This window comes from Patella vulgata, chromosome 3 (genome assembly GCF_932274485.2).
Source record: "Patella vulgata chromosome 3, xgPatVulg1.2, whole genome shotgun sequence".
Taxonomy (NCBI): Eukaryota; Metazoa; Mollusca; class Gastropoda; family Patellidae; genus Patella; species Patella vulgata.
In genome coordinates, this window is record NC_065881.2 from 16,323,223 (window position 1) to 16,350,165 (window position 26,943).

Sequence of the window (26,943 nt, forward strand, 5' to 3'; positions counted from 1 at the left end):
AAATCTTCCACACATCTTTTATTTGGTTATTTATTTATTAAGAAATGAAATGAAATGAAATGGGGTTTAACGTCCTACTGTTCTGCTCCTATACTGGGCTAATGAAGACGGGCATACGCCATACAGTGTGCTATGAGGGAAATTTTTCCCGGGCAGCGGCACTATCGCCTACTCTTATATCGAATTCCAACTGCCAGGGGATCTTACGTGCATTCCAATATATACACGGGACCTCGGTTTTTCGTATCATCCGAAGGACTAGACAGCTGTCCTTGTCAGGCCCTCCGTCCTGCATCACTGACAAGGGGGAACCACGCCGGAAATTATTTATTAAGACCCTGAAGAATAGAAAATTAATTCTGAGGAACTCAACGATCATTTGGACTAGGCATCATGCTTCAATCATTTGGACTAGGCATCATGCTTCAATCATTTGGACTAGGCATCATGCTTCAGTAATTTGGACTAGGCATCATGCTTCAATAATTTGGACTAGGCATCACGCTTCAATAATTTGGACTAGGCATCACGCTTCAATAATTTGGACTAGGCATCACGCTTCAATAATTTGGACTAGGCATCACGCTTCAATAATTTGGACTAGGCATCATGCTTCAATAATTTGGACTAGGCATCACGCTTCAATAATTTGGACTAGGCATCATGCTTCAATCATTTGGACTAGGCATCACGCTTCAATAATTTGGACTAGGCATCATGCTTCAATAATTTGGACTAGGCATCATGCTTCAGTAATTTGGACTAGGCATCATGCTTCAATCATTTGGACGAGGCTTCATTGCTAGGTAAAGCCAAAAGAATTACGTCGGTCCGTAATAAACAGTGTCTTGTATTAATCCAGGCCAATGAAATTATACCACTGAAGTCCATTGTGTCGAAATGAAAGAAAAAATAAAAACTCGGTTTTAACGCAAATTTATTGAATTAAGGGTAAAAGCTAATCTTCTATAAAAAAAAAATAAAAAAATAGAGAATAAAATACACAATGAAGACATTTTAAATTTTATTTGTCTAAAAAGAATGAAAATTAAAAAATGGAATCGATAAGCTCGTTTGTTTTTGTTTTTTTTCAGTGTGTGTTTATCCTGCAGTCTCAATTAATTTGAAAAGGTAAGACAAACTATGTGAATAGTTACAATAAGAAGTGATATCGGGTGTTCACTATTTATATATATGTATCTAATATATATTTTTAAAAAATTTGTCAGCAATAATTGAGGCGGTGATCAAATGAGACATCAAAGCAAAAGACCATTTTGATTTTGCTAAATATTTTCTAAGAGATGTGAAATAACAGTCATGTTAGTGTAAATTATTTTCTAGAAAATGGGAAATAACCTTTATGTTAGTGTAAAATAATTTCTAGGAAATGTGATATAACGGTTATGTTATTGTAAAATAGTATTTAGTAAATGTTAAATGACGGTTAAGTTATTGTAAAATATGAAAATACCATTTTGATTTCGCAAAATATTTTCTATAAAATGTGAAATAACCCCCTTTATATTAGTGTAATATATTTTCTAGGAATTGTGATATAACAGTTATGTTATTGTAAAATAGTAATTAATAAATGTTAAATAATGGTTAAGTTATTGTAAAATGTGAAATAATGGTTGAGTTAGTTTAAAATATTATCTAGTAAATCTGAAACATCGGGAAATGTCAGTGTAAACTATTTTCTAGTAAATGTGAAATAACCGTTATGTAATGTACAGATATTTAATGAAGTGACTATTGTATCACCATGGTGATTAATCTCAATATCATAAACATGTGAATAGCATAATATGTTTATTTAGCTTTTATCCTGATTATATCAGCGCAATAACTTCCATTTAATCGTCTACAAACAAACTCATACACCGTTATTTCCTTTAATCGGTAGTACATATATTCACAGACAAGCTACAGGATGATAAAAACATCTGATCATTAACTCCTAGTTTCAAAACATAAATTATTCATAAGAATATCTTTCTAACATCTGATTACGACTTCATATTTTCTAAACGAACACGAACTCAGAATTTCAAAAAGCAATTTATAACATGAAAATCTTTAAAACATGTGAACAGGGGAATCATAATTTTCAAAGTAAAACACGTGTTTTAAAAATTATCTCATCTTCATAAATTATGACTTGCTATTTAGACGTCATTTGTGACGCAATAACAAGCGCGAGAGAAGGAGATTTAAGTACTGGTAACACTGTAGAATTTTAATAAGCTGGTGGGGGGGGGGATTATTTAAGGCCTGCTCGACCTGTACGATTTTGAACACGAAGTAAAGTAAACAGAGATTAAGGTACCGGTTACACCGTGCGAATTTTAATAAACAATTAAGATGTCGAAATAAAATTAAAACCAGTTCCTACTACAGAACTTGATCCTAGACAAATTTATTCACTAATTAAATCATACGACATTTGACAAATCTATACTTGTTGAATATTCTGTTTTAAATACGCGAAAAGAAATTACAAAATCGGAGACGAAATATCGTACCGTGTACCCAGAACTTAATGCTCACGTTTCTAAGAGATCTAAAGTAGAGACGGAAAATACATCACGTTCTAATTTACAACAGATGAATTCATTACATCTACACTTCTATTATGAAACATTCTTTGAGAAAAAACATGGTCGTAATAGATCAACGCTTTTTCTGCCTCGTTTTCGATTAAGTACACGCGAGATTTTAAGAGAATGTAAGAGAATGTAGATTATGAGGAGGGGTGATTAGTTTTCAAGCTGATCTCCAGCAAGTTTTTAGCCAACCTTTCATCAATAAAGTGTAGAAAGGAACTGAAGATTTCGGCTATGTTTTGCTAGTCAGTTGAGAATAGTTGTGTAACAGTATACCACTCCATCAAAGAGTTGTTACAAAGCCTGTCCTGATTATAACATTAGAAGACAGCATTCCACAAGATTTTAGAAAATTAATTTAGCGTATCCCCACTTTATCAGCTGGTGTTTCATGAGGGGTTATTCTTGTCAGTGAGTACAAGTTGGGTGTAAATTATTTACTTGGATTCGCACCAGTCTTCTATAAACATATATCCATGTACAATTAGTTGTGAAAGGGAAATTATTAGCTTACCTATACGTCACAACATCGGTATAAGTGATTCGTGTATATTCGTAAAGCCCAGAGCGTAAACAGGCCAAATTCATCCCAACGTAAAACAAGATTGGATTTTTGACTCAAGAAAATAAAACCTACATCACTTTGCCTCGCCCGAATTCGGTTCTCGGTCGGATCATGTCACACGAAAATCATGTTGCTGGAAACGCTCGGAACAGAAGAGAGAGTTTAACGTCCACTCCACACAGACTAGGTCATTTCGGGACTAACATATGGTTTAATTTTATTTCAATAATTCGCTTGCGCGTAGGAGTTTTTAGCAGTGGGGGGGTAGCCGGAGGACCCGGAGAAAACCCACGAGGTTGGACAGGCAACCCTACTCCTTGTCACGTACAACCGGGGTTTCGCAATATCAAAGGTTTCTGAAATATAGCCTACCCATGAGGTAGAACGAATAGTCCGATTCATACTCCAAAGCGTCAATTTCTTTGATGAAAATTATTTTTTAGTTATGATTTAGTTCATGCAGTTAATAATTATTTTCTAATGTTTCCGTAATTTTTGTTAATATACTTATGCCTTCTTATGGGCCCTATGCCTTATATAAAATGTGTAAACATCATCAAAGGAGTGATAACTGCTGATTTTGCACGAGGAACAAAATCCAGTGAGGTTCACAAAAACTCGTAGGTATATTGTTTTTCATAAGGGCGCCAAAAACTCTAAACTCATGTCACAAAGCGCGCCATTGGGTCCCCCACACTTTACCCTGAACGTCACTGAGAACATATCAATGCTGGATTTTAAGCCCTCTGTAAATTCCTATTACTTTCTTACAATCGTAATTTTATTTGATTCGTAAAATAATCAAAGTGGCAATAAAATCATTAACGAAAAACTAATGTTTTTACTCTGTGATTCCTGCCGTAATACGTCATCAAATCATTCAACAATCACTGCGCTGCCAAATAGGATGTGACGTAATATCTGTCATGGCGTTATGTGGTTGTAATTTGTTAATTAGTGTTTGGCAAGCCGGTTGATGGATGAGATTGATATGTTAATGTGGACCCAACACGAGTTAAAATTGGCGTTAAATTACTTAATAGTTTTATTGTTAGACTATAAAGTAAAATCTTCACCCAGGAATTTAAGCGTTCTACATCAATGAAATAAAAGCAGGCGTGGAATTCAAGACGAGGCTACCAGTCGTCTGCCCAATAAAATCAAGTTTTAAATATCGTTTCTACTTGTGCTAATCTTTGTTTGTATTTTCATTGTTCACTGCCAAGACGACGACCAAGGATCGGTGAAATGAAATGAAATGAAATGGTGTTTAATGTCCTACTGTTCTGCTCCGACTGAGCTAATAAAGACGGGCATACGCCATACAGTGTGCTATAAGGATAATTTTGCCCAGAAAGTGGCGCTACGGTCTACTCTTATATCGAATTCCAAATGCCAAGGGACCTTTCACGTGCAAGCCAATGTGTATACGGGACCTCGTTTTTTTTTGTCCCATCCGAACAACTAGACAGCTGCCCACTAACAAAGTCGTGGCAATCAAAGGATCGGTGATTAAGGCAGTTGGAATTCGATGAAGAGCAGAACTTTCTCGACGAATTTTCCCCCATAGCACACAACATGGCGTAGGCCTATGTGCGTCTTCAGTGGCCTAAACTCATTTTATTTCATTTCTTTGTCATTAAAATAGATTTATTCGGGATTCTATATTTCGGTTATATTTAGAGATTTTGGTCTGGTTATTTGCTAACCTGGGTCGATACCAGTAACAATACTAACTGACATAAATATTATAAAATCCCAACTCCAAATAACCCCAACGGAAAAAAACGATTTTCCGACTAACCGAACCTATTTCATGTGGAAACTAACCGTAACCACAGGTATTCTTTCTTTGGCCTAAACAATTTCGGCTATTTGAAAAATCTCAATTAAAAATATTAATTATCTGGTATAATTAAGATGACGAATTGAATTCTGGCCTAATTACAGGTAGACTTCAAACATGCCGACAGGATGATTAAAATATCATAAATAGACTATATCATATATCAATCTATATACAGGTAAAATTACTCAATCGATCAAATAAATCGGAATATGAGTGGGGTGTATTGAAAATGGATGGGGGGGGGTAAATATATTGTATATTAATAATAAAATACACATTTAGAAGTAATATATACAACTACGATTATACCGGGAAGGAGAACTGTACAAGAAAGCCCAGACAAAACAAACAATACAAAAACATGGCAACCTTAATAAAGCTAAATTTAATATGAACTGGTTATCTGTCTACATTTCAAAAATATTTTGGGTTCATAGATGCAAATAATTTTGAGATTTGAGATACAACTGATTTTGTTCAACAGTCGACAGTACGAAACTACAAATTATTAATTGATTTCTCAATACAGAAACAATACATAAATTAAAATCTGTACATAAGGTTTTAAATAAATGAGAAGTGTTATCAGGTGTTCGTATGTACTAATGTCTGTATTATTGTTAGCGTCAACTCCATGGTCTATACAAATACCTAATTACTTACATTATTTAGCTTATAGATCACGTGCACTGCTCGCGCTGATTAATCACGTGAAAATCAGCCGTCAATGAGACGCATCAATCTCAATTCTGTCTTAATTAGTGGATTAATTAGCAAGCTGGTGTTTCATCGTTCAAGTTTGTGTGTTTATTATTAGCTCGGGGGTAGAATATCATCATTCCATCTGGGAGCTACACAATACAGCCTACCTAAACAACGGTTTTCAACAAAACCACAATTTTCAACAAAACAACGACTCTAGCGAAAGGTTTTCTAAACAAAAGAATCAGAATAACATGGATAACTACCAGCTAAGAATAAAGTCAATAAAGTTAATAGTTTAAGCTCCAGTAATTGCAATATGAACATAAGACATATATTTTATGCGTGTGTGTACATTTTGCGTATTCATTGTTATTATTGTTCATTTGCCTGTTTTTTCATATCATTTTGATATAAAGTTTCCACTAGAAAATATGTACACATATATTGTTAGAAGTTATATGTAACTTTTTGTAAGTTTGTACCAGTCCCTTTGTATATCTGCTGTGTGATAACTTATGTTTCTCATCCCCGTCTCCATTAGCTCAGTCAGTACAGAAATATAGGACGTTAAATCTCATTTCATTTCATCCATGTTTCTCATCAACGATTTTCAAACACAGAGAGAGAGAGAGAGAGAGAGAGAAATGGGTTTAACGTCCACTCGACACAAACTAGGTCATTTCGGGACTAACATATGGTTCAATTTTATTTCCATAATTCACTTGCGCGTCTGGGGTCTTTAGCAGTGGGAAGAAACCGGGGGGCCCGGAGAAAACCCACGAGGTTGGACAGGCGACCCTACTCCTTGTCACGTACAACTGGGGAATCGAAACCACGCCAGTTGACTCAATGACAGACTTTATGGTACAGCGCGCATGTGCTAACCATTCGCCCCCCCCCCCCATACATTTCAGGACGTCCTTGTTACCTTTCCAAAAGCATGTACTATTTTATTGCATGGTAATATACTCTGAGAATCAAATATAGTTTCAACAAAAAAACATGGAGAATTTCACTATTTTGAACAAATTTGAAATAAAATGCATTTAAAGAGAGATACCCCCGCTCCAAAAAATAAAAAAAAACAAACAAAGCAATTGAATACAAATGTTGCATCAAACTCAACCACACACCATTTAAATGATGAAACAGTCACTCGCCATCTTTGATCAAAGATGACGTCATAAATTGATGACTATCCAATATGCCATAAATATATTAATAATTGATTGATTGGCACGTGCTATTTTGACAGGTGGTTGTAGAATATTGATTGACAAGGATGTACATAATATTTTCTATCTTTGATTTCTGGTGAAATCACCGCTAAAACATCCATCATACCCGTAATAATTATATTCAACATAATATGCTGACTGATCGCCCTAATATCTCATTGTGACAATTCAAACGTCACATAGAAGCCGGCGTGTTTATCGTCAGTTTCTAAACGAATTATTGGTTCGAAAAAGCAGTATTTAGGCGATAATAAATCGCCATTCTTACTAATAACCTTTTGAAATAAACATGTGATAGAGAATGTGTATCGAGGCGATAATAAATATCAAATATTGCCGGCAAAAATGTAAAGTTAGAACGAAACGATTAGGTTTTATAAAAACTTGTTGTATCGGGGCGATAATAAATCCCTAATATTCCTGGCCAATATAAAGTTAAAACAAAACGACCGTGTTTTAAATCAGTTTTTTTAAATATAAAAGTTGTCTCGGGGCGATAAAAAAATATATCAAATGTTATTGACGATATTGTTAAAAAAAAAATCGTATTTAATATAATAAAATTCATAGCTGGTCTTTCAACTGGCATCATAACAATGTTATCAAATATTTCACTTAATACCAGTCAAAATAACTACCTTCACAATGATAATATCATCAAATATTTCACTTTTTACCAGTCAAAATAACTATATCCACAATAACAATATCATCAAATATTTCACTTTTTACCAGTCAAAATAACTACATTGTATATTCACAATAACAATATCATCAAATATTTCACTTTTTATCAGTCAAAATAACTATATTCACAATAACAATATTATTAAATATTTCACTTTTTACCAGTAAAAATAACTATATTCACAATAACAATAATATTAAATATTTCACTTTGTCCTGTCAAAATAACTATATTCACAATAACAATATTACTAAATATACTACATTATGGTCATCTCCCCATGGTGTCAAATACAACATTTGAAAAGTTAAAATGTTAGAATTTCGAAATTTCTAATTAGTCACATTTTAAAATAACTACAAAACAATCATTGTTCAGAGTTGCTCCTGTTTAACTCAGTACTTGTATAGTCCATAAAGTTGTGTGTATTATAGAACTATATTTATCAATCTATTATATTTACAACCTACGCCATGATAGAAGTATAAATAGAATAATTTTCATGATATCTTTCAATAAAGGCATTGGTTGTAAGAGCTAAATCGGCCTATTGTCTGTCTTTCAGTTTGCCTCAAATGTTTTATATAAATTATCAATTACATATTTATTCACATGGCATGCCCATAATCAACTCTTTAGGCCATCGGATGGTCGCGATTTTCATTGGATTGAAACACGGTCACTATTTAATAATTTAATTTAAAACTGGATACCCGAGACTTTGTTTATCATTGTAACAATAGTAATTGACAATCGAGACTATATTATTGTGGACACTTCGAAGTCTGAAAACGTCGCTCAGAAACGAGAAATTTGACTGAAATTGTCAATATAGTCATTTTCCATTAATTGTTTTTCAACTATTAAAGCGACAACGGTCAGCTCTTTATCTAAATCTTACATAATGCATCCTTAAGTATTAACTTCGACGTTTTTCTGTCGCTCTCACGCCTTAAACGGGATGCAACAACGTAAAAACTATTACACGATATGTCGAATTATTATTTTAAAGAGAGAGAGAGAGAGAGAGAGAGAGAGAGCGAGAGGGGGGGGGGGGGTAACGTACACTCGACACAAACTAGGTCATTCGGGTCTAAAACATGGCTCAATTTAATTCAATAATCCGCTTGTGCGTAGGGGTCTTTAGCAGTGGGGGTAAACCGAAGGAATCCAAAATCCCTCAAATGACGATTATCGGCTATGAGTTAAATACTTGGGTTTACGTTTAAGACTTAAATCTCTGTAATGATAAGTCTTAATATGGCCCCTAACAGGGATCATGACACATCTAAATGGCAGCACTTATTAACGGTCCTTATTTGCTTATATTAACATCTCAATGGGAGGGACCGAGTTGACATTATATCAACAAGGTGTTCAAAAAACAATTAACAACTTCAATACAAAAACCTTAATCTAGAGACATGTTCTAATTTACCAAGGTGGTTTCTAACTTAGTTTTCACATATTTGACACAATTATTACTTGACATAACCGTAAAAGAAAACCCTAATTTTATGATTTTTGTCAAATCAATTTTAATTCCGTCTTTGAATGAAGCAAAGAAAGCTAACATATTTATTCACAAGTCGATTTTTGTAATAAAATATTAGAAATTATAAAATGAAATGACAGGAAATATGCAAAATTACTGCCATCTTAATTCAATGTCTTCCAAAAACGAGTTTGGGGAATTTATATAAAATACGCTAATAAAATTGTTTCACACAAGCTACCTAGTGTGAAACCCTAATTATATCAAAAATATATTAACTGTACAATACACAATGTGTATTTATAAATCAATTTCTGCTATAACACTCGTGGGCTGTGGATTAACTGAACCTATCTTCATATTTTACAAAATGAAGAGAGAGAGAGAGAAATGGGGTTTAACGTCCACTCGACACAAACTAAGTCATTTCGGGACTAACATATGGTTTAATTTTATTTACATAATTCGCTTGCGCGTAGGGGTCTTTAGCAGTGGGAGGAAACCGGAGGACCCGGAGAAAACCCACGAGGTTGGACAGGCGATCCTACTCCTTGCCACGTACAACCGGCGATTCGAAACCACGCCAGTCGACTCAATAACAGACTTTATGATACAGCGCGCGCACGCTAACCATTCAGCCATCCAACCCCCCCACAAAATGAAGAAATGGGATTTGAAATTTGGCCCCATCATATAATATCATTTGCTTGATAAAGAAGAGAGTATCCTCGTCGAAACGTCGCTTAGTATTAAACTCAGTAATTGTGTATCCATAAAATTGTACCTTGTGTTAATATGTTCAATTACTAAATGCCAATCAAAAAAGATATAATATATTCCAACCATTTTTTCTCGGATATGTTATATTTAAGGAAGTTTTGAGCATTTAAAGCGAACATACTATACAGTACTGCCAATGGTAGAATGATTTTATGCAGATGATCTGGGAACATGAAAATGGAGATAGATCTTTGTAGTTCTCAAAATGTCATGAATTCACAGGATTAGATTCAAAACACTGAAAACACGAACAAAATATAATTGAACCGACTAATTTCAATATGTTGCTCTTGGCGAAGATACATGCATTTTCTCCTATAGTCTATTCTGTCTGTGATTTGATGTACAGTTCTCTTGTATTGTCTATTTATTTGGAGAATAAATTTAAGATGTCTATATTTGCAACATTAATTTTATTTTGAGTAAAATATAAACCCAAGAATCAATATAACCATTAGATATAATTTATCTAGATCCTGATAAAATCTAGATATAAACATATATCTCATTTTAATTTTTTTTTCCAGAGGGTGATAAATTAAACAGATGTTCCACACACGTGGATTTTAAGACGATAATGGAGAAAATATACAAAAAAACATGGCATTTTAGGATAGGGTTTAAGGTCTACTCGACACTAACTAAGTCATTTTGAGACTAATAATCATATGGTCCAATTTCATTTCAATACTTCGCTTGCGCGTAAGGGTCTTTAGCAATGGGAGGAAACCGGGGGGCTGGAGAAAGTTCACGGGGTTGAACAGGCAACCCCATTCATTATCAAGTACAAGCTGGAAATCGAAACCAAACTACTTGACTCAATGACAGATCTTATGATCTAATGCGTACACATAAGACCATTCGACCACCCACCTCCTTCAGTAGAACGAAATTTAAAAAAAATACCCCAATTAGCTAGCGGTTGTGATAGGTGTCGTGCATGAAGTAGACTACCTGATAGCAGTTCTTATTTATAGGACCAGCGTGGTTTCCCCTTGCCAGTGGTGCAGGAGGGGGTGGGCTTACAAGGTCAGTGTCTAGTCGTTCGAATGAGAAGAACAACCGAAATCCCCGTGTTCAGCGTGGTTTCCCCTTGTCAGTGGTGCGGGGCGGGGGGGTTGGGGTACAAGGTCAGTGTCTAGTCGTTCGAATGAGACGAAAAACTGAAATCCCTGTGTTCAGGTTGGCGTGCACGTAAAATAACTCCTGAAATACGAGTAGGAGCTTAATATCGAAGTCTTGTTTCTACCTCATTTTAAATACAATACAGCCCTTGATCCTTCACCACCGACAAGGGTGAACCACGTCTGAATATCCCGATGAACTTTCTCGGCCAACGCAAGGATCGAACTCGGAACCTCCAGGTTAGGGAGCCAACGTCTTACTCACTGAACCACCGTTGCCCCCAGTCCTTATCAAGCAAATGATTGAAAGAAAATACCACGACCAGTTATTTAACCACATAAATTTCTCAGAATTCGCCACAATTATTTTATCTGATACATCACTCAAATATTTATGTTATTTCACATTGATGTTGATTTCATATTAATTGATCTGTTTTTGTTAATGAAGATATCAAATATCTAATTGGTTTATCATCAATAAATTGATTAATTATCGATGACTAATCGAACTGATATATCATCGATAATCTATGTATGAGTAATTATACATTTATTTAGATACATCCGATTTTTACCATTTTTATCTCATGGTCATTACGATTTCAGATTTATAAATAAACAAAATTGCATATTAAGGTAATTTATAAAAGTAAATTGTCGCAGTTAACTTTTCATTCTTTTATGATTTTCTGTTAAAAAATTAATACTTATACATATACACCCCTCATTTCATGTGGCGAGTTCATTTGTTATTTCTCGGTTTTGTCGAACTCGTCCATCGGTTTGACTCTTGGTTTAGGATCAACCGTGCTTGATATTTTAATACAAGCGTTAATAATATTGCTGTACATTTTATATAATTTTGTTTCAATGCAATGTATGTATCATTTTGATCAGTTTCATAAAAAGACATGATTCATCATTTTGATCATGTACATATAAAATGCAATTCATCACCGATGTATTATACACAATTGTGTTTTAGTACAATGTATGTTTCATTTTGATCATTTTCCCACAAAGATATAATTCATCATTTTAATCAGTTTAATACAATTATGACTAGAATATTTACTGTGTTTTATGTAATGTTTATATATAATGGAGGGTTATGTGTTTTTTTATGAGGTTCAATGTAATATGTATACAATGTTTTATTATTGAAGAATATATATGGTATATGTATAAACATTGTAAAAGTAATATGTATACAGTGTTTTATTTTGTAATTCTATATCTCTAGTATAATGTTATAATATATATTGTCTATATGTATTATACAGCAACATTGTTTGTATTATTTATATATTAATGTTTTAATGTTTGTAATATGTATACAATGTTTACATTAATATTGTATTGTATGTAATATGTATACAATGTTATACATTATTATGATATTGTTTGTAATATGTATACAATGTTATACATTAATATGGTATTGTCTGTAATATTTATACAATATTTATCACTAGTACTTCATTGTTTGTAACATTTATACAATATTTTACATTGGTATTGTATAGTTTGTAATATTTATACAATGTTTCACAATAGTGCCAAATTGTTTGTAAGATGTATACAATGTTTCACACTAGTAGCAAATCGTTTGTAATAGTTATACAATGTTTCACACTAGTAGCAAATTGTTTGTAATATTTATAAAATGTTTCACACTAGTAGCAAATTGTTTATACTATTTATACAATGTTTTACAATAGTACCACACAGTCTGTGATATATATACACTGTTTCACTATGTAAAATATAGTTTACCCTAATTTGTAAATACAATGTTTATTACGTTACATAATATATGTCTTGTAATAGATAGTATATTGTATTGTACAATATGTCATAGATTATTTTATAACCTATAAAATATACTTTAGAAAGGAGTAAATTTAAATATGTAACTATAATGTATACATTTAAATTTTGTAATATATATCGCATGAATCTCAAATTCGAGATGCAATCAGTCATAAATTGTACAATAGGTATATACAAAAACCACTTTGACTAACATAGAAATCTTTGTATTATCATTATTATATTTAGTATTTACAGAAGCTGATACTTCTATGTGTTTTATGATATCGTCAATCATTTGTCTCCCAGGTGTATTAATGTACATAACTGGGGTTTTTTATAGAGAAAAACACGGAATCACCAATGGTTCGTATTAAAAACAGCAATAATTTGTAAACTAATAGAAAGTAGAGGAGAACCGCACTACACACAAACAAAATCCATAAGACAAATATACGGACAAGACAGAAATTACACGGGCATTAATTGCAAGCAATAAACAAAAAATATCAAATCAAATGAATGGATCCCGGGACCAGCAGTAAGCGTTCGATTTCTAAGAAAATATACCCAAAACTGATTTAACATAAACTATTATATGTATACAGTTTATTCGTTTAATTTGCATTGTAATAAAATATTTCTTGGTTTCCTAAGTAATCGCATTATCCATTCACTTAGTTTGATATTATCTTAATCTTTGAACGGCATTTAGCGATCGGGAAACACATTAACAGAATACAGTTTTTATGGTATACAATTACTACTTTTATTCTAAAAGTACGATGTGTTTGATAACATAGGAGGATACTTGTCGAAACGTCATGCTTTTAGGATAAAACTAGTGATTGTATTCCATAAAAACTGTGTTCTATTGAAATTATCTTGTTGTTATGTGTGCGATGTGTCTTCTCCGTCGGCTTATCTGCTGTGTTTCTTTTGGGTTGTTGTGTGTGATGTAGTTCTCCTGCATTACAATTATACTGTATTATTACATATAGTTTGAGATATAATATTTTGTTTTCAAGTTATGAAATGTAACTCCCCAGATGTTTGGGGTTTGTTGATGAATTTATAATTTATTATGCTTAATGCGATAATAATGATATTTGTATGTTTTACGCCGGTTTCATTTTTTATCTGTTGAGACATTTATTGTCATATTTCGACAAAATTATCCCATTTTTTAAAGCACATTAACTGCTAATAGAACAGTTATAATTCACGAATACTCATGATGAGATAATATTTGCATATAATATCCATTAAGTTTTAAAGAAGACGAGGGAGGAAGTGACATATAATATATTAATTAAGACAATTTATTATTTAATCAAATTCTTATAGCTTTTAAAACGTGGACAATAAAATCAAAATAGGCAGCCACTTTTTTATTTTCAAGGGGAAATATTTATGTTCTAATCAGGATGAAGATATTGTCTTTAATTCGACATTGTACAAGTTTTTAAAAATTTATAATAACAACAAAATGGGGGGTTAGAGGGAATATTTAGGATATAATCTTTAATTCGACATTGCATAAGATCTAAAACGTTTATAATAGATTCAAAATACGGAGTTAATTCATTTGGGGGGGGGGGAGATATTTAGGATATTATCTTGAAATAGACATTGTGTAAGTTTACAATAAAATAAAAATAGTCAGTTAATATAGTTTGGGGGAAAATATTTAGGTTATAATCTTTTAATCGACATTGTATACGTTTTGAAACATTTATACAAAATTAAAATAGAGAGTTAATGTAGATTTGGGGAAAAATATTAAGGCTATGACCTGTCTTGTAATTTTCTCTCTTTAAATCTACTATGAATAAATTTTTGACTTTATTTTGTACATGTTTGTGTGCATGTGTGTTTCTTTATCCGTTATCAATTATTGTGTATCCATTGATAATTATTGTGTATCGAGTGTTAATTATTATGTATGCATTACTGATTATACTGTATCCATTGATAATTATTATGTATTACGTTTACTTCTGCAGAACACAATTTAATGTCAGAATTTAATGAAGTATACATATCTTCTACGTTTACGGCCAAACTCCCGGATTCACTCAATGATTTGCTAGTCTTCTTACTGGGGTTTACAATGTCCGTGTTTTGTCGGATTATGGTCGTGTGTTTGTGTTAAGTAATTGTTACTGTTTGTTGTGTGTTTTTCTCCTGAACTTAATTAAACGAATCGTCTATTTACCTCCAGGTGATTTTGTGACGAACTGGATGCGTGCGAACTCTTCACATCAACGAAAACAAAAAAAAACAGATCCAGACAGACATCAATTTTGATGTTTAACACGTGCAAAACTTCACATGCACAATAAAAATAGGTATTAAAATTATAATCAATAAAGGTTTTCCTACCTGAATTATCAGAATGGTCTAAACCTTGAAATGTTTTATTTGTCATGGCCATTAGGGCATCAAGTGGGGACACGGATTTTAAACAGGGACTAGGGGCTTCTTCATCATCATCGTCGTCATCAACATTTATCTCCTCGTCCGACGAACTTTCTGATTCTGCGATGTTATCCCATGGTCGAACGATCCTGGAATTACTTAGAGACACGCTTAACCGCCCCCGACTGTAGGGCCTGGAGTGAATTTGACGAGGTGAGTTACCCGATAATCTGTCTCTAGGAGAGAGCCTTTCCCTCGGGGAGGGTGTGTGAATTACCTCTTTGGGAGAGGGTGAAGCTAGAATGTCTCTAATACTGAAGGAAGTGAAAGGTTTGTTGGGATTTCGGGGAGGCTGTAGTTGGATCATGGCGAGTTTGTGGATGGAATCGTAGGCCTCTCGGTTACAGGAACTATCGTCACTATCAGATATACAACTCGACACGGACATATCCTGTCACATACAACTCAAATCGGACATCTTACTCGGATAATCCTTTTTTTAATTCATTAACCGGTTAACCGTTCTTTTACACACGGCTAACTTCCGCTTTAGAAGTGTAAAAATGTCCCAAAATTGTCAGAGATCAGATGCACTAAGTTTATGTCTTTTGATTGAGGTTATTAAGTCTGCGGAAAAGAAATCGGGTTATAATTTCAGAAACAGGAAAATGCACATAAATAACTGATCACAAATTGTCTATGGATGCTATAACATCCACGGTTTTAGCAGACGAATAATGTTTATTGTTTGTTGGCTACCGTAACACATCCACAAAGCATGAGACACTTCGTACACTTATTAATATTATGCTAATAATACCTGGGATAATCCGTAACGCAAAACACACAATGTCGAAGCGGTCAAAACAGTGTTTAGCAGTCCGCGAAGTGGAATGAAAAAGTCCTTGGCGATATTTTAGACGAATCAGATATACATGTGCACTCTTGGTTGCGTCCTCTTGGAAAGGTAAACGAGTAAACACACCAAGTTCGCTGTCTTGACAAGATGCCGTCGCTTAAATTCACTCAAACAGATTCTCCTCGACTCCTGCTAACTAATTATAGTTAAACACTCTTTTAAACTGTCGTATTTCTGTATGATGTTAAACCGCCATGCTTGAAGAGCTTGTTCAAGCCACAGCCATCAAGTTTCGTGCCCTAGGGCGGGTACTTGCTACAATCAACCAATCAGAAAAGCGGTGGGCGGGGCTTAAGTGACGATTTCACGCCTGGAGGTGTTAAGACGCTGTACAGCGAAACGAATGATTTTTGGTGATAATTAAATTAATGAAATGTTTCGGACGGATCGGATGACGGATTTGAAAGGCATAAGAGACTTCAATAATTGGTTTTAATGAACTTTGAAGAAATAAAAATCTATTTAAGGAACTATACGGGTTGTCGTTTCAATCTGAAAAATGACAGCTTGCCTGGAGTTAGGAGAATTATTCGCTTGACCGGGGAAGGTTTCATATGTCGGTGTTCATGGACTTCATAGAGTATTTTAAGTAGTGATTACTTTTGACAGGCCGTTTCAATACGCAAATCACTTGTCATTAGTTTTTAGCACTTATTATATCAAGGGAATTGTCAATATTTTTTTGTTATTCTCGGGAAATAAAAAGCCACTCCGTAAAAACTGGGAAAACGAGGTACTTGGCTTTCATTTAAATGACATACATCAAGCTTAACCTTGTTAATGTAATAAACACAGAGCGCCTGAAACCCAACACGAGATATGCAACACAGTGTTACATGAAATCTGCCTTGCACTATCAAAGGAATTGTCAATATAGAACTGGGAATAATATATATTAAAGATACATTATATACGATTTAGATAAAGAGCTGGCCATTCTTGCTATACCAGTTCGAAAATAGTTATGTAAAATGAATAATTTTAAATTTTCATTTAAATTACTCTATTGCGAGCGAAGATATTAGCTTTTGAAGGTTTGACAAGACGTGTGCAATAATTTCAACCACCGTACTGGTTGTTCGAAGCCAAGTCTCTCTCTTTCATTTTTAAATTAAATCAAAATATGGCAGAACCTTTCTAATCTATTTAATATCGGATAAATCCGATGCCATCGAGAGTTGATTATGACCTGGATCACTTAATTAATGTCTAATTAATAATTTAGAAAACATTTCACGCCTAAAGAAAGACCTGCAATAGGCAGATTTAGCTTTTGCATAATGTATGTTTAAGACGGTCATTCAATATAGACATTATTTCACTACGCGGTTTCAGCACCCCATCCTACCCCCACCCACCCCATCACCCCACCGTTCTCCACAACCGGTGAACTTAATAAATTCATGTATATATTTTTTATTCGAGGTCATGGTTAGCGCGTGCACGTTGTATCATAAGGTCTGTCGTTGAGTCAACTGGCGTGGTTTCGATTCCCTGGTTTTAAGTGACAAGGCAGGGTCGCCTGTTCAACCTCATGGGTTTTCTCCGGGTCCTCCGTTACCTGCCACTGCTAAAGACCCCTACGCATGAGCGATTATTGAAATAAAATTCAACCATAGTCTCTCTCTCTCTCTCTCTCTCTCTCTCTCTTACTAACCCAACGCGGCTCCCGAAATAGGGTTTAACGTCTTAAATTTCTGTACCAACCTGTTTTTATTATTTTAAATAGATAAATCGTATTTAATTTACTGACATTAATGATTAAAGATACATTATGGGAGATATTTATAGAGAGTTGGCCATTCTTGCTATAACAGTTCAAAAGTAGATGATGAAAGAAGAATATATTGAAAAATTCAGTCAAATTACTTTATTCTGAACATAGCTATCATCGTTGTAATATTTGCCTAGAAATGGTAGCGAAATGTGTCTTCACCTTCGCCGAACGTTTGATTGACAGGCGTTAACTCCACCTACATATCTCGATTATCAAGTAAAGTTTTCAATGGCATACGGAAACGCTTTACAGCGGCCTCGCTAAGTACACTTTATCATTTAGCCTCGATCTAACTGACGTATTTTCATCAGGTTACCCCTTATCTGATTTAATCAATTAGTGAAATCCTATTTAAATCCGAGCTGTAGCCGAGCCATCCGTGGGTCTACAGAATTGATTTTGGTCTTGTTGTTGAAATAAAGATCTAATTTATAATTTCTATAACATCTGAAGCCTAAATTAAGACTTGCAATAATCAGATTTAGCTCTTGCATAATGCATGTTTAATGGCATTTGTTTGGGTTTTTTTTATTATCTTCAACAAAAAAAAACAAAAAATAAAAAATGCAATGGGTTTCTACACCAACCCTGGATAAAGACGACGACCATACCCCATGCAGTGTAAAAGAGGAAATTTTGCCCGAGCAGAGGCATTCCCTCGACTCTTCATCGGATTCCAACAGAGAAGGACTCCTTTATATGAACACCAGTCCTGTAAACAAGTCTCGGTGTTCAGCCTCTCGAAGGATTAGACACTATTCCTCTCCAGGGCCTCCATCATCCACCACTGGTAAACAGAAATGACGCTGAAAATCGCGCAAAATAACTCTTCGTTTTTTTGTTTGTTTGAATAATTAAACCATTCTGTTAGTTTTTCACAATAATGAGGTGGGCCTAGTATGTTGTGGTATTTTGTAGTATTTAGTTAGTATAATCCTCGAGGGGCATTTAGCAATTGATTTATAATACTAGAACACTTATAGTATGGATTCAATCACCTGGCGTTTTTTACACTGCAACGTTTCAATAGATTTCACAAGTCGTTTTCAAGCAAAAACATAATGTACATTAGTTGAAACGTTGCAATGTAATAAATAAACCAAGTCTTTATCCAAGGTTGGTGTAGAAGCCCATTTCATTTTTTTATTTTTTTAAATAGTAAGATTCTATATCAAGAGTAATTGTATTAAATAAAACAAAACATCTATTGTTGAAAATTTTAAAGAAAACCAAATGCCATTAATCATTATTGTCAGTAAATTAAATACAATTTATCTATTCAAAATAAAAAAAAACCAGGTTGGTACAGAAATGTACAGAGAGAGAGAGAGAGAGAGAGAGAGAGAGAGAGAGATGGGTTTAATGGGGTTTTAACGTCCACTCGAAACAAGCTAGGTCATTTCGGGACTAACAAGTATTCTAGTATTATATTATTTATTTAGTATTGGGTAGCATTGAATAGTAATTGGTAGTTTTGGGTAAATCGTCCCATACTCGTTAAGCTATCCTGGTCAGTGCGCCGTCGCCATTACGAGCCATCCTGGTCAGTCTGGTCAGTGCCCCACCCCCATGACGAGCCATCCTGTGTGTGTGAGTTAGTTGTATTTTACGTCTGCTTCCACCGAGGTGCCATCCTGGTAAGTGCGCCAGCTTTGTACCCACCGATTTTCAGGCGTGGTTCCCCCTTGTCAGTGATGCAGAATGGAGGACCTGACAAGGACAGCTGTCTATTCGTTCGGATAGAACGAAAACCGAGACCCCGTGTATACATTGGCGTGTACGTAAAAGATCCCTTGATAGTTGGAATTTGATATATGAATACTCCGTAGTGCCGCTGTCCGGGCAAAATTTCCCTCATAGCGCATTCTATGGCGTATGCCCGTCTTCATTAGCCCAGTTCGGAGCAGAACAGTAGCACGTTAAAGTTGAAATTTCATATTTTTAATTTAATTTTTTATAATTTATTAAAATAAAGCCTTAAAATAGATGGTATCTATAAACAGTCCTACCTTGATAAAGAATAATCCTATTAATCCTATAATTCACTATTGCCAGTTGAGAAATTGGCAAAAATATCATTTTCCACTTCAAATTCAAACGTTTGAAGATAGCTATTCCATGGGGGGAATAGAAAAACAAGGGAGGTAATTGTGTTATTATTTCCGGGGTCAAAGGATTTTTAAGTGGGAGAATAATACCTATGATCGTATAATAGTGAGTTGACAACCTATTGAGCAAAAGACATAGAAATAATTATGTTTTGACTTTCTTAGAAAATATGAAATTATCGCTTTAAAGGCTCAATACCACTCTTGTTGTAACTGAATAATATGTCCCAATCTTTATTCTGGTCAACAAATTGCACTATTTTACAATATTCCAATTAATTGATGATACAAATTTCATCTTAACACACCTAATTTAAAAAAATTGGAAAAATTCAAATAAATGATTTGAAAAGCCTGACGTAAAGCTTTTCAAATGTGACTTGGATTTAAAAATATTTTTGAACCCTCTGGACAAGTAAAATAGGATTTAATGAATAATTTACACAACAGGTAGGACACTTAAACATCTAGTACTTAGAATAAGGCTATTGTTTTTATTTTCTGGAGCTGTAAACCCCATTTCATTTCATTTCATTCCGTTTCTATACCCACTGAGACACCGTGTCTCCAGTATCTTAAACGTAAGAAGAAATAAAAATACGATTCTCACATTAACGCCAACCACACCTAACAGTTTTAATAAATGAAGAATACACAATACATCATCCCATAATTAAATGTACTGTATGTAATTTGTTTTTAATTCGTTGTTTTTAAAATACAGAAAGTAATTTGTAATACTGTATTTAAATACGATATATCATGACAACGATTAGTATATTTATACAATAAAAATGAAATCATTTATCAAAATTCAGTTAAAACGAGAAGTCAGCACGTTCAAATATAGAAATCATAATCTGTCTTATTTTTTTAAAAAAAAAGAAACTGAAGTGTACCATCGGGTTAAAGATGGGTTCCCAGAAAAGTATTTATCGGGTGGTTATTTCCAATAAAAGTATGGTAATTTTGGTATTTTTGGAAAGTATAGATATCCAATCTTACTAGAAAAATACTGGATTCCCCGAAAATCACTCATGGAGCGTATACAGAATAAAAATGTAAGGGTTCCCCTAATCAAAAGCCCGACGATTAGGAATTTCTGCACGCGTGATGTCAAAGGTCACACGCGAACATCGAGCGCTTGATGTACAAGTTGATAAACTTTATGAAGAGTTAGACGTACAACACTTTCTGAGATAAAAATGATTGAAAAAGACGCGGGTAGTGGATAATCCGTGAATTTAATTAGGATTCGATATTTGTAATAAATAGTAAGAGATAAAAGACAACATCGTCTTATGTATGCAATGAATTCTCCTCTGACTTCCAAGAGAGGTAAGTCACGTGACGTAAACATGACCTGGTTTGATCGAATTTTTATAGCAGGACATTCCTTCGCAATTACAAAGTTTGAGAAGGATTTGAAGCAAAGTTATGACAAATTACTTAGTTTGAATATGTTTTTAGTCCATATATACCATTAAATCACCCATTTTGTACGCGGGAACCCATCTTTAAAGATACATTCTCACGAAAGTATTTATAGGGTTGTTATTTCCAAGAAAATATGGCAAATTTGGTATAAACTGAAAGTAGAGACGCCTAATCTTACTACAAAAATACCGGATTCCATGAAAAACACCCATGAGGCAAGCACTGGGCAAAAATGTCAGGGTATCACTAACTGGCAACCCGACGGCTTATTGTCTTCCAGTTTGACTTTGGGGGCGCTTGTTATTTCTTGATCCAATGGTTAGGCGTTTTTGGGAACATTAGGCACTAGGCTTCAATATGTATGGCAAATAGACAGTAAGTAACGACAAATACATACTGAAATGGGCTCTCCCTCAATCAAGTTACATGACAAACATGGCTTTTTTATATCTTGGGGTATTTCCTCGCGAACACAAGGTTTGTCATTGAATCAACTGACGTGGTTTCGATTCCCCGGTTGTACGTGACAAGGTGTAGGGTCGACCGTTCAATCTCGTGGGTTTTCGCCGGGACCTCCGGTCCCCCCCCTCTCTCTCTCTCTCTCTCTCTCTCTCTCTCTCTCTGAGTTAACAAGTAATTTGTTGATAAATTTCGCATCAAGGTGTTAAATCACCCTGCACGTTTCAAGTCAGTAGCTTGAAGCGTATATATGGTATTAGTGTCAGTGGCTTGTGGCACGAAGTAACAGTATATTGTCGCATACATAATATATTATGTCAACGCTTGGGCGACATAATATATTGTGTTGACGCTCCAAGCGTGTTAGCATATTAAACCTGTAGACTCAGTGGAATGTACGCGTCATCAGAGCCATAGAAAGTGTCCCTGTAAATAAAAGAGGGCATCCTTATCAGAAAAAGGGCACCTGTGATGTCAGAATTTCAAAAAAGGGCACTTTTCTTTCGGATTAGGGTTAGGGTTAGGGTTAGGACACAGAAAAGAGAGAAAAAACAGAAAAGAAAAAAACAAGCATTCATTGGTTATCAAAGCGCCAATTAAATCTATCGTTGCAAGTTCATGCCTAGTCACCTCCATCCTAGTTCCAAGCGTTGACATAATATATTATATCGCCCAAGCGTTGACATAATATATTATGTATGCGACAATATACTGTTACTTCGTGCCACAGGCCACTGACACTAATACCATATATACGCTTCAAGCTACTGACTTGAAACGTATCGCCTGGTTAAATTGTATTGAGATGAGAAGTTGTTATCACCAAAGTCAGCGTAAGTCGCTCTAGGATCACACGAAGAATGTATATTTTAGAAGCACATAAGTAGTCAAGATGGAGTGGAATTTGATTGGTCAAAATTAGACTAACGTGCGCTTTTTTGCTTACATTTTACTCCGCGGTGATAGCGCCATACCAGTTTAATCGCCACTCGCGGTCTCTTGTTCTCCTTTTTCCCTTAAAGTAGCTAAGTCTCTATCTCGATATAATCCAAAGTCTTCGACATAGGGACACGAATAACTAGGCAAGACATATTTCACAAGTCATGTCAAAGGGTGACGTCATATTCTTATCTGGAGAGCATGCGCAATAAATACTATCGGTGTAGATTGGAATAACCAGCGCTAGATTCCATTGAGACTTCTGGCGCATTTCACTGAACATAACTGATTTGAAATTGGAGTAAAAACTGAAACGATTGAATGTAAATCAGTTATTATACAATCATATTTCATCATTGTATGCGTTGCGACCCATTTGTGCCAATTTCTTATGTCCCAAATATTAGCGATTTAGCTCCTTTAATGTGGACAGTTCGTTCAGGACCGGAATCAGTCGTTCATGGCCGGAATCAGTCGTTTATGACAGCGACTTGAGGAAGCTCGCATTCTCTTCTTCTCGGGACCGGAATTAGCCGTTCAGGACTAGAATCAGCCGTTCTGACGAAGCTCCTTGGAAACCACGGTGTTTTGTTTTGGTTTTGGTTTTGGTTTTCTTTGATTTTGTGTTTCAGAATTAATTATTGCTGAGGTAAGGTTGATCTGTGTGGAGCGATCTCCGCTAAGAGGCATGGCTATAAATGTCAACAATTGGTACAAATGGTTTCCGTTCAAAGTTTATATATTCTCATGTTTTAATGAATTCTTTTGCAAATATTTCGTTATTTAATTTTACTAGCAACCACTCTACATGTGACTAGGAACAGACAACACTGGATAGAGTGTTATTGGTCAATTAACTTTTTAGAACAATTACATAAACAATTCATAGTACCATCGGATACTACCCCATACCACCCAAAAATACTACACCAATACTACTCAAAACTACTTAATGCCACCAACTACTACCCAATACCACCCAATACCATATCAAACTATTTAATACCACATATCACTCAATAGAGAGAGAGAGAGAGAGATTGATTTACCGTCAACTCGACACAAACTAGGTCATTTCGGGATTAACATATGGTAGGGGTAGGGGTCTTTAGCAGTGGGAGCAAACCGGAGGACCCGGAGAAAACCCACGAGGTTGGACAGGCGACCCTACACCTTGTCACGTACAACCGGGGATTCGAAACCACGCCAGTTGACTCAATGACAGACCTTATGATACAGCGCTCACGTGCTAACCATTCAGCCATCCAACCCCCCATCACTCAATAGCCCCATGTATTACCCCATATCACCCAATACCACCACACACCTCATTATAGTGACAATGTGACAGATTACTTCAAAACCAATCAACATATAAAATCCACCGATTTTGACCCACTTTCAACGAGGTCTAAGCATTTTAATTGAACTCGAACTTGGAGTATGTCGCATTATAAATATACCTATAATTATTATTATTATCTTGCCTCGCGTTAACTTAGTTATTATTGCGAGTATAATTTAATCTACTCGCCTACTCCAGGACTCTGGTGTAATTTTAAATATATTATTGACTGATATCCTGGTAAACAAATCTGTTTTCTAATCTCTTTCTAAAACCAGACAAATCAACCAGTAATTGTCTCCCTTAGGTGTCGAATTAAACAGAATGCGACGACTTAAAAAGACATTTAAATTACGTTCCCTGCATAATTAAAGTTCTGTATTTTGATCAACACGGACAAACCCCTGTCTACAATATCATCCCCAAACCCATGACAAACCATTAATATTCCGTCATATTTAGGCGATAAAAACCGTAAAAAGCCGAGCTGGAGTGAAGAGTAGATTTTTATCAAATTAACCATCCATTAGCCGGATAATATCAATTCAGGCGGGAATAGAGAGATAGAAAATTAGTCTCAGTACGACTCAATCTGAAGATTTGTAAATTAAATTAAAGATTCCTAATGTACGTCTCTGGTTGACAAAGTAAAGTGTTAGAACTCGAGGGACGTTAACAAGATCAGATCAGAGAGCTCATCTTCCATCATCAGCCGCCATGATGGATGGTCAGATTACAAGATGGCGACCGACGGTGATCAGTCATAGAAATCGACTAAATTTGTTAAATGTCACAATACCCTGATATCCCCTTGTTCTATTATCTCACGTGTCGATCCATCATTATCATAATATGGGATTAAATAATCCATATATAATAGAACATTGAAAATACGCTACGTGCCATTTTCCGCACGGGAGGGATTGGGGAAGAGGCGAGGCGGTATAGTGGGTTAGAGTTAGATCTAATTGATAAGGCCAACATCAAGCTTGGTCAAAGGTCACGAGATGTAAACAGCGCTAGCGCTAATCCCAACCCTAACCCTGGACCTAGCCCTAATGCTTACCATAACCCTAACCTACAATCTCACCAACAATCACGTGCTCTAACCTTATTTACATCTCAGCGACCTTGACGAAAATTGAGCTGGCCTTAACAAATAGATCTAACCCGGTGTAGTGGCCTAATGCGTGCGCCATATATACACTGCGTGTTAGACCTTCTAGCTTTAGCTGATAGTGTATATTTTTGATAAATTCAAACTTCAGGAATAAATCCGATAGTAATTTCATAAAACCGGTAATCAGAGTAGACAATTCAGGGGAACTGTCTAGGCCAACTAATGGGAGGAACTACAAACTGGGAAAGAATAATATTTTGACTGTGTTTGAAATACCATTATACATAAACTAAAAGGTCGATCAAGAATTAACAGTTGACAAAAAATACTGCTGTTTTAGACCTTTAGGATTATTCTATTAGTAAGCTTTGAAAAGCTTGCTCATGTTTTATATATGTTCGTGTGGCATTTGAGATATGAAGGTAAAAGTGGTCACATTTTTTGGACCAGGGACTGTCCCCAAGCGCTGCTCACCCTGTTCTTGTTCTTGTTGTTGTGGGGGGGGGGGCGACTCTCTTCGCAAACAGCCTATGGCTCCTTCAATGTATGTACGATTAACATGACACTTGGCATGCGGTTCCCGTAGACCAGTGGTACTCAACCTTCTATTGCCAACAGCACACCTTGGAACACATGAAGAAATAGCGGCACACCTGGCTAAATACTCTTCAAAAAAAGTAGGGGATATTCGGAAACAATACAAAACTGCGGAAATGCTCAGCTGTTTTTATTAGAGGTAACCGGTGTGTGTTAATAACAGGCCTACACGTAAACAAGTCAAAATGGAGGTTTATCTGACGGCCCCATTTCACTCGCAGAGAGATACACTGTCAAAAGTGAAAATGGACGTTTTTGATTTTTGTCTTAATAATGAGTAATTGCTCCACCAATCCTTAGACATTCAGCATTTCGTCGTGGCAAGCTCCTAATCAACCGTCCAATCACGATTTGGGGCAATCTGACCCACTCCTCTTGCAGTGCCACGGCCAATTCTTGCAGTGTTGTCCGTTGACGTCGACGTCGACGAACACGTCTTCCGATCATGTCCAAGACATGCTCTATTGGGGAAATGTTAGGACTCACGGCTGGCCAAGGCATGTGGACAATATGGTGACGCTGGGGGTAGTCATTCACGACACGAGCGCGGTGGGCACGGGTATTATCATCTTGATAGAAGAAATGTCGACCTGCACGTTGAGCAAAAGACAGAACTATCGGTGCCAGGATGTGGTCACGGTAGTACACACAGTGACCTTTCCTTGAACAATACGCAAGTCCGTTCTGCCAGTCATGGTGATTCCTCCCCACACCATGATAGACACACGCCCGAATCTGTCATACTGTCTGACGTTAACGTTAGCATGACGCTCATTTACACGCCTCCAAACGCGAGGACGTCTATCGGTGAAATCCAGAGTAAATCTGGACTCATCTGAGAACATTACACGCGCCAACCGACGATTACCCCAATTTCAACGCTGCCTACACCATTGACGCCTGTTTGCCATGTGCTGGCGAGTTATTGGAGGCACAAGACGCCAATTATAACC

At 35.4% G+C, this 26,943-nt stretch overlaps 1 protein-coding gene across 1 annotated transcript in view; it reads right to left on the reverse strand.

Annotated features, from left to right (window-relative positions):
* Positions 1 to 16,422, reverse strand: part of LOC126815864 (transcription factor LBX1) — a 41,514-nt gene extending 25,092 nt beyond the window's left edge. Inside the window, exon 1 of the mRNA XM_050541860.2 lies at positions 15,254 to 16,422. Coding sequence (XP_050397817.1) covers positions 15,254 to 15,737 — 484 coding nt within the window. The 5' untranslated portion in view covers positions 15,738 to 16,422. The remainder of the gene's footprint in view (positions 1 to 15,253) is intronic.
* Positions 16,423 to 26,943: the final 10,521 nt, after the last annotated feature.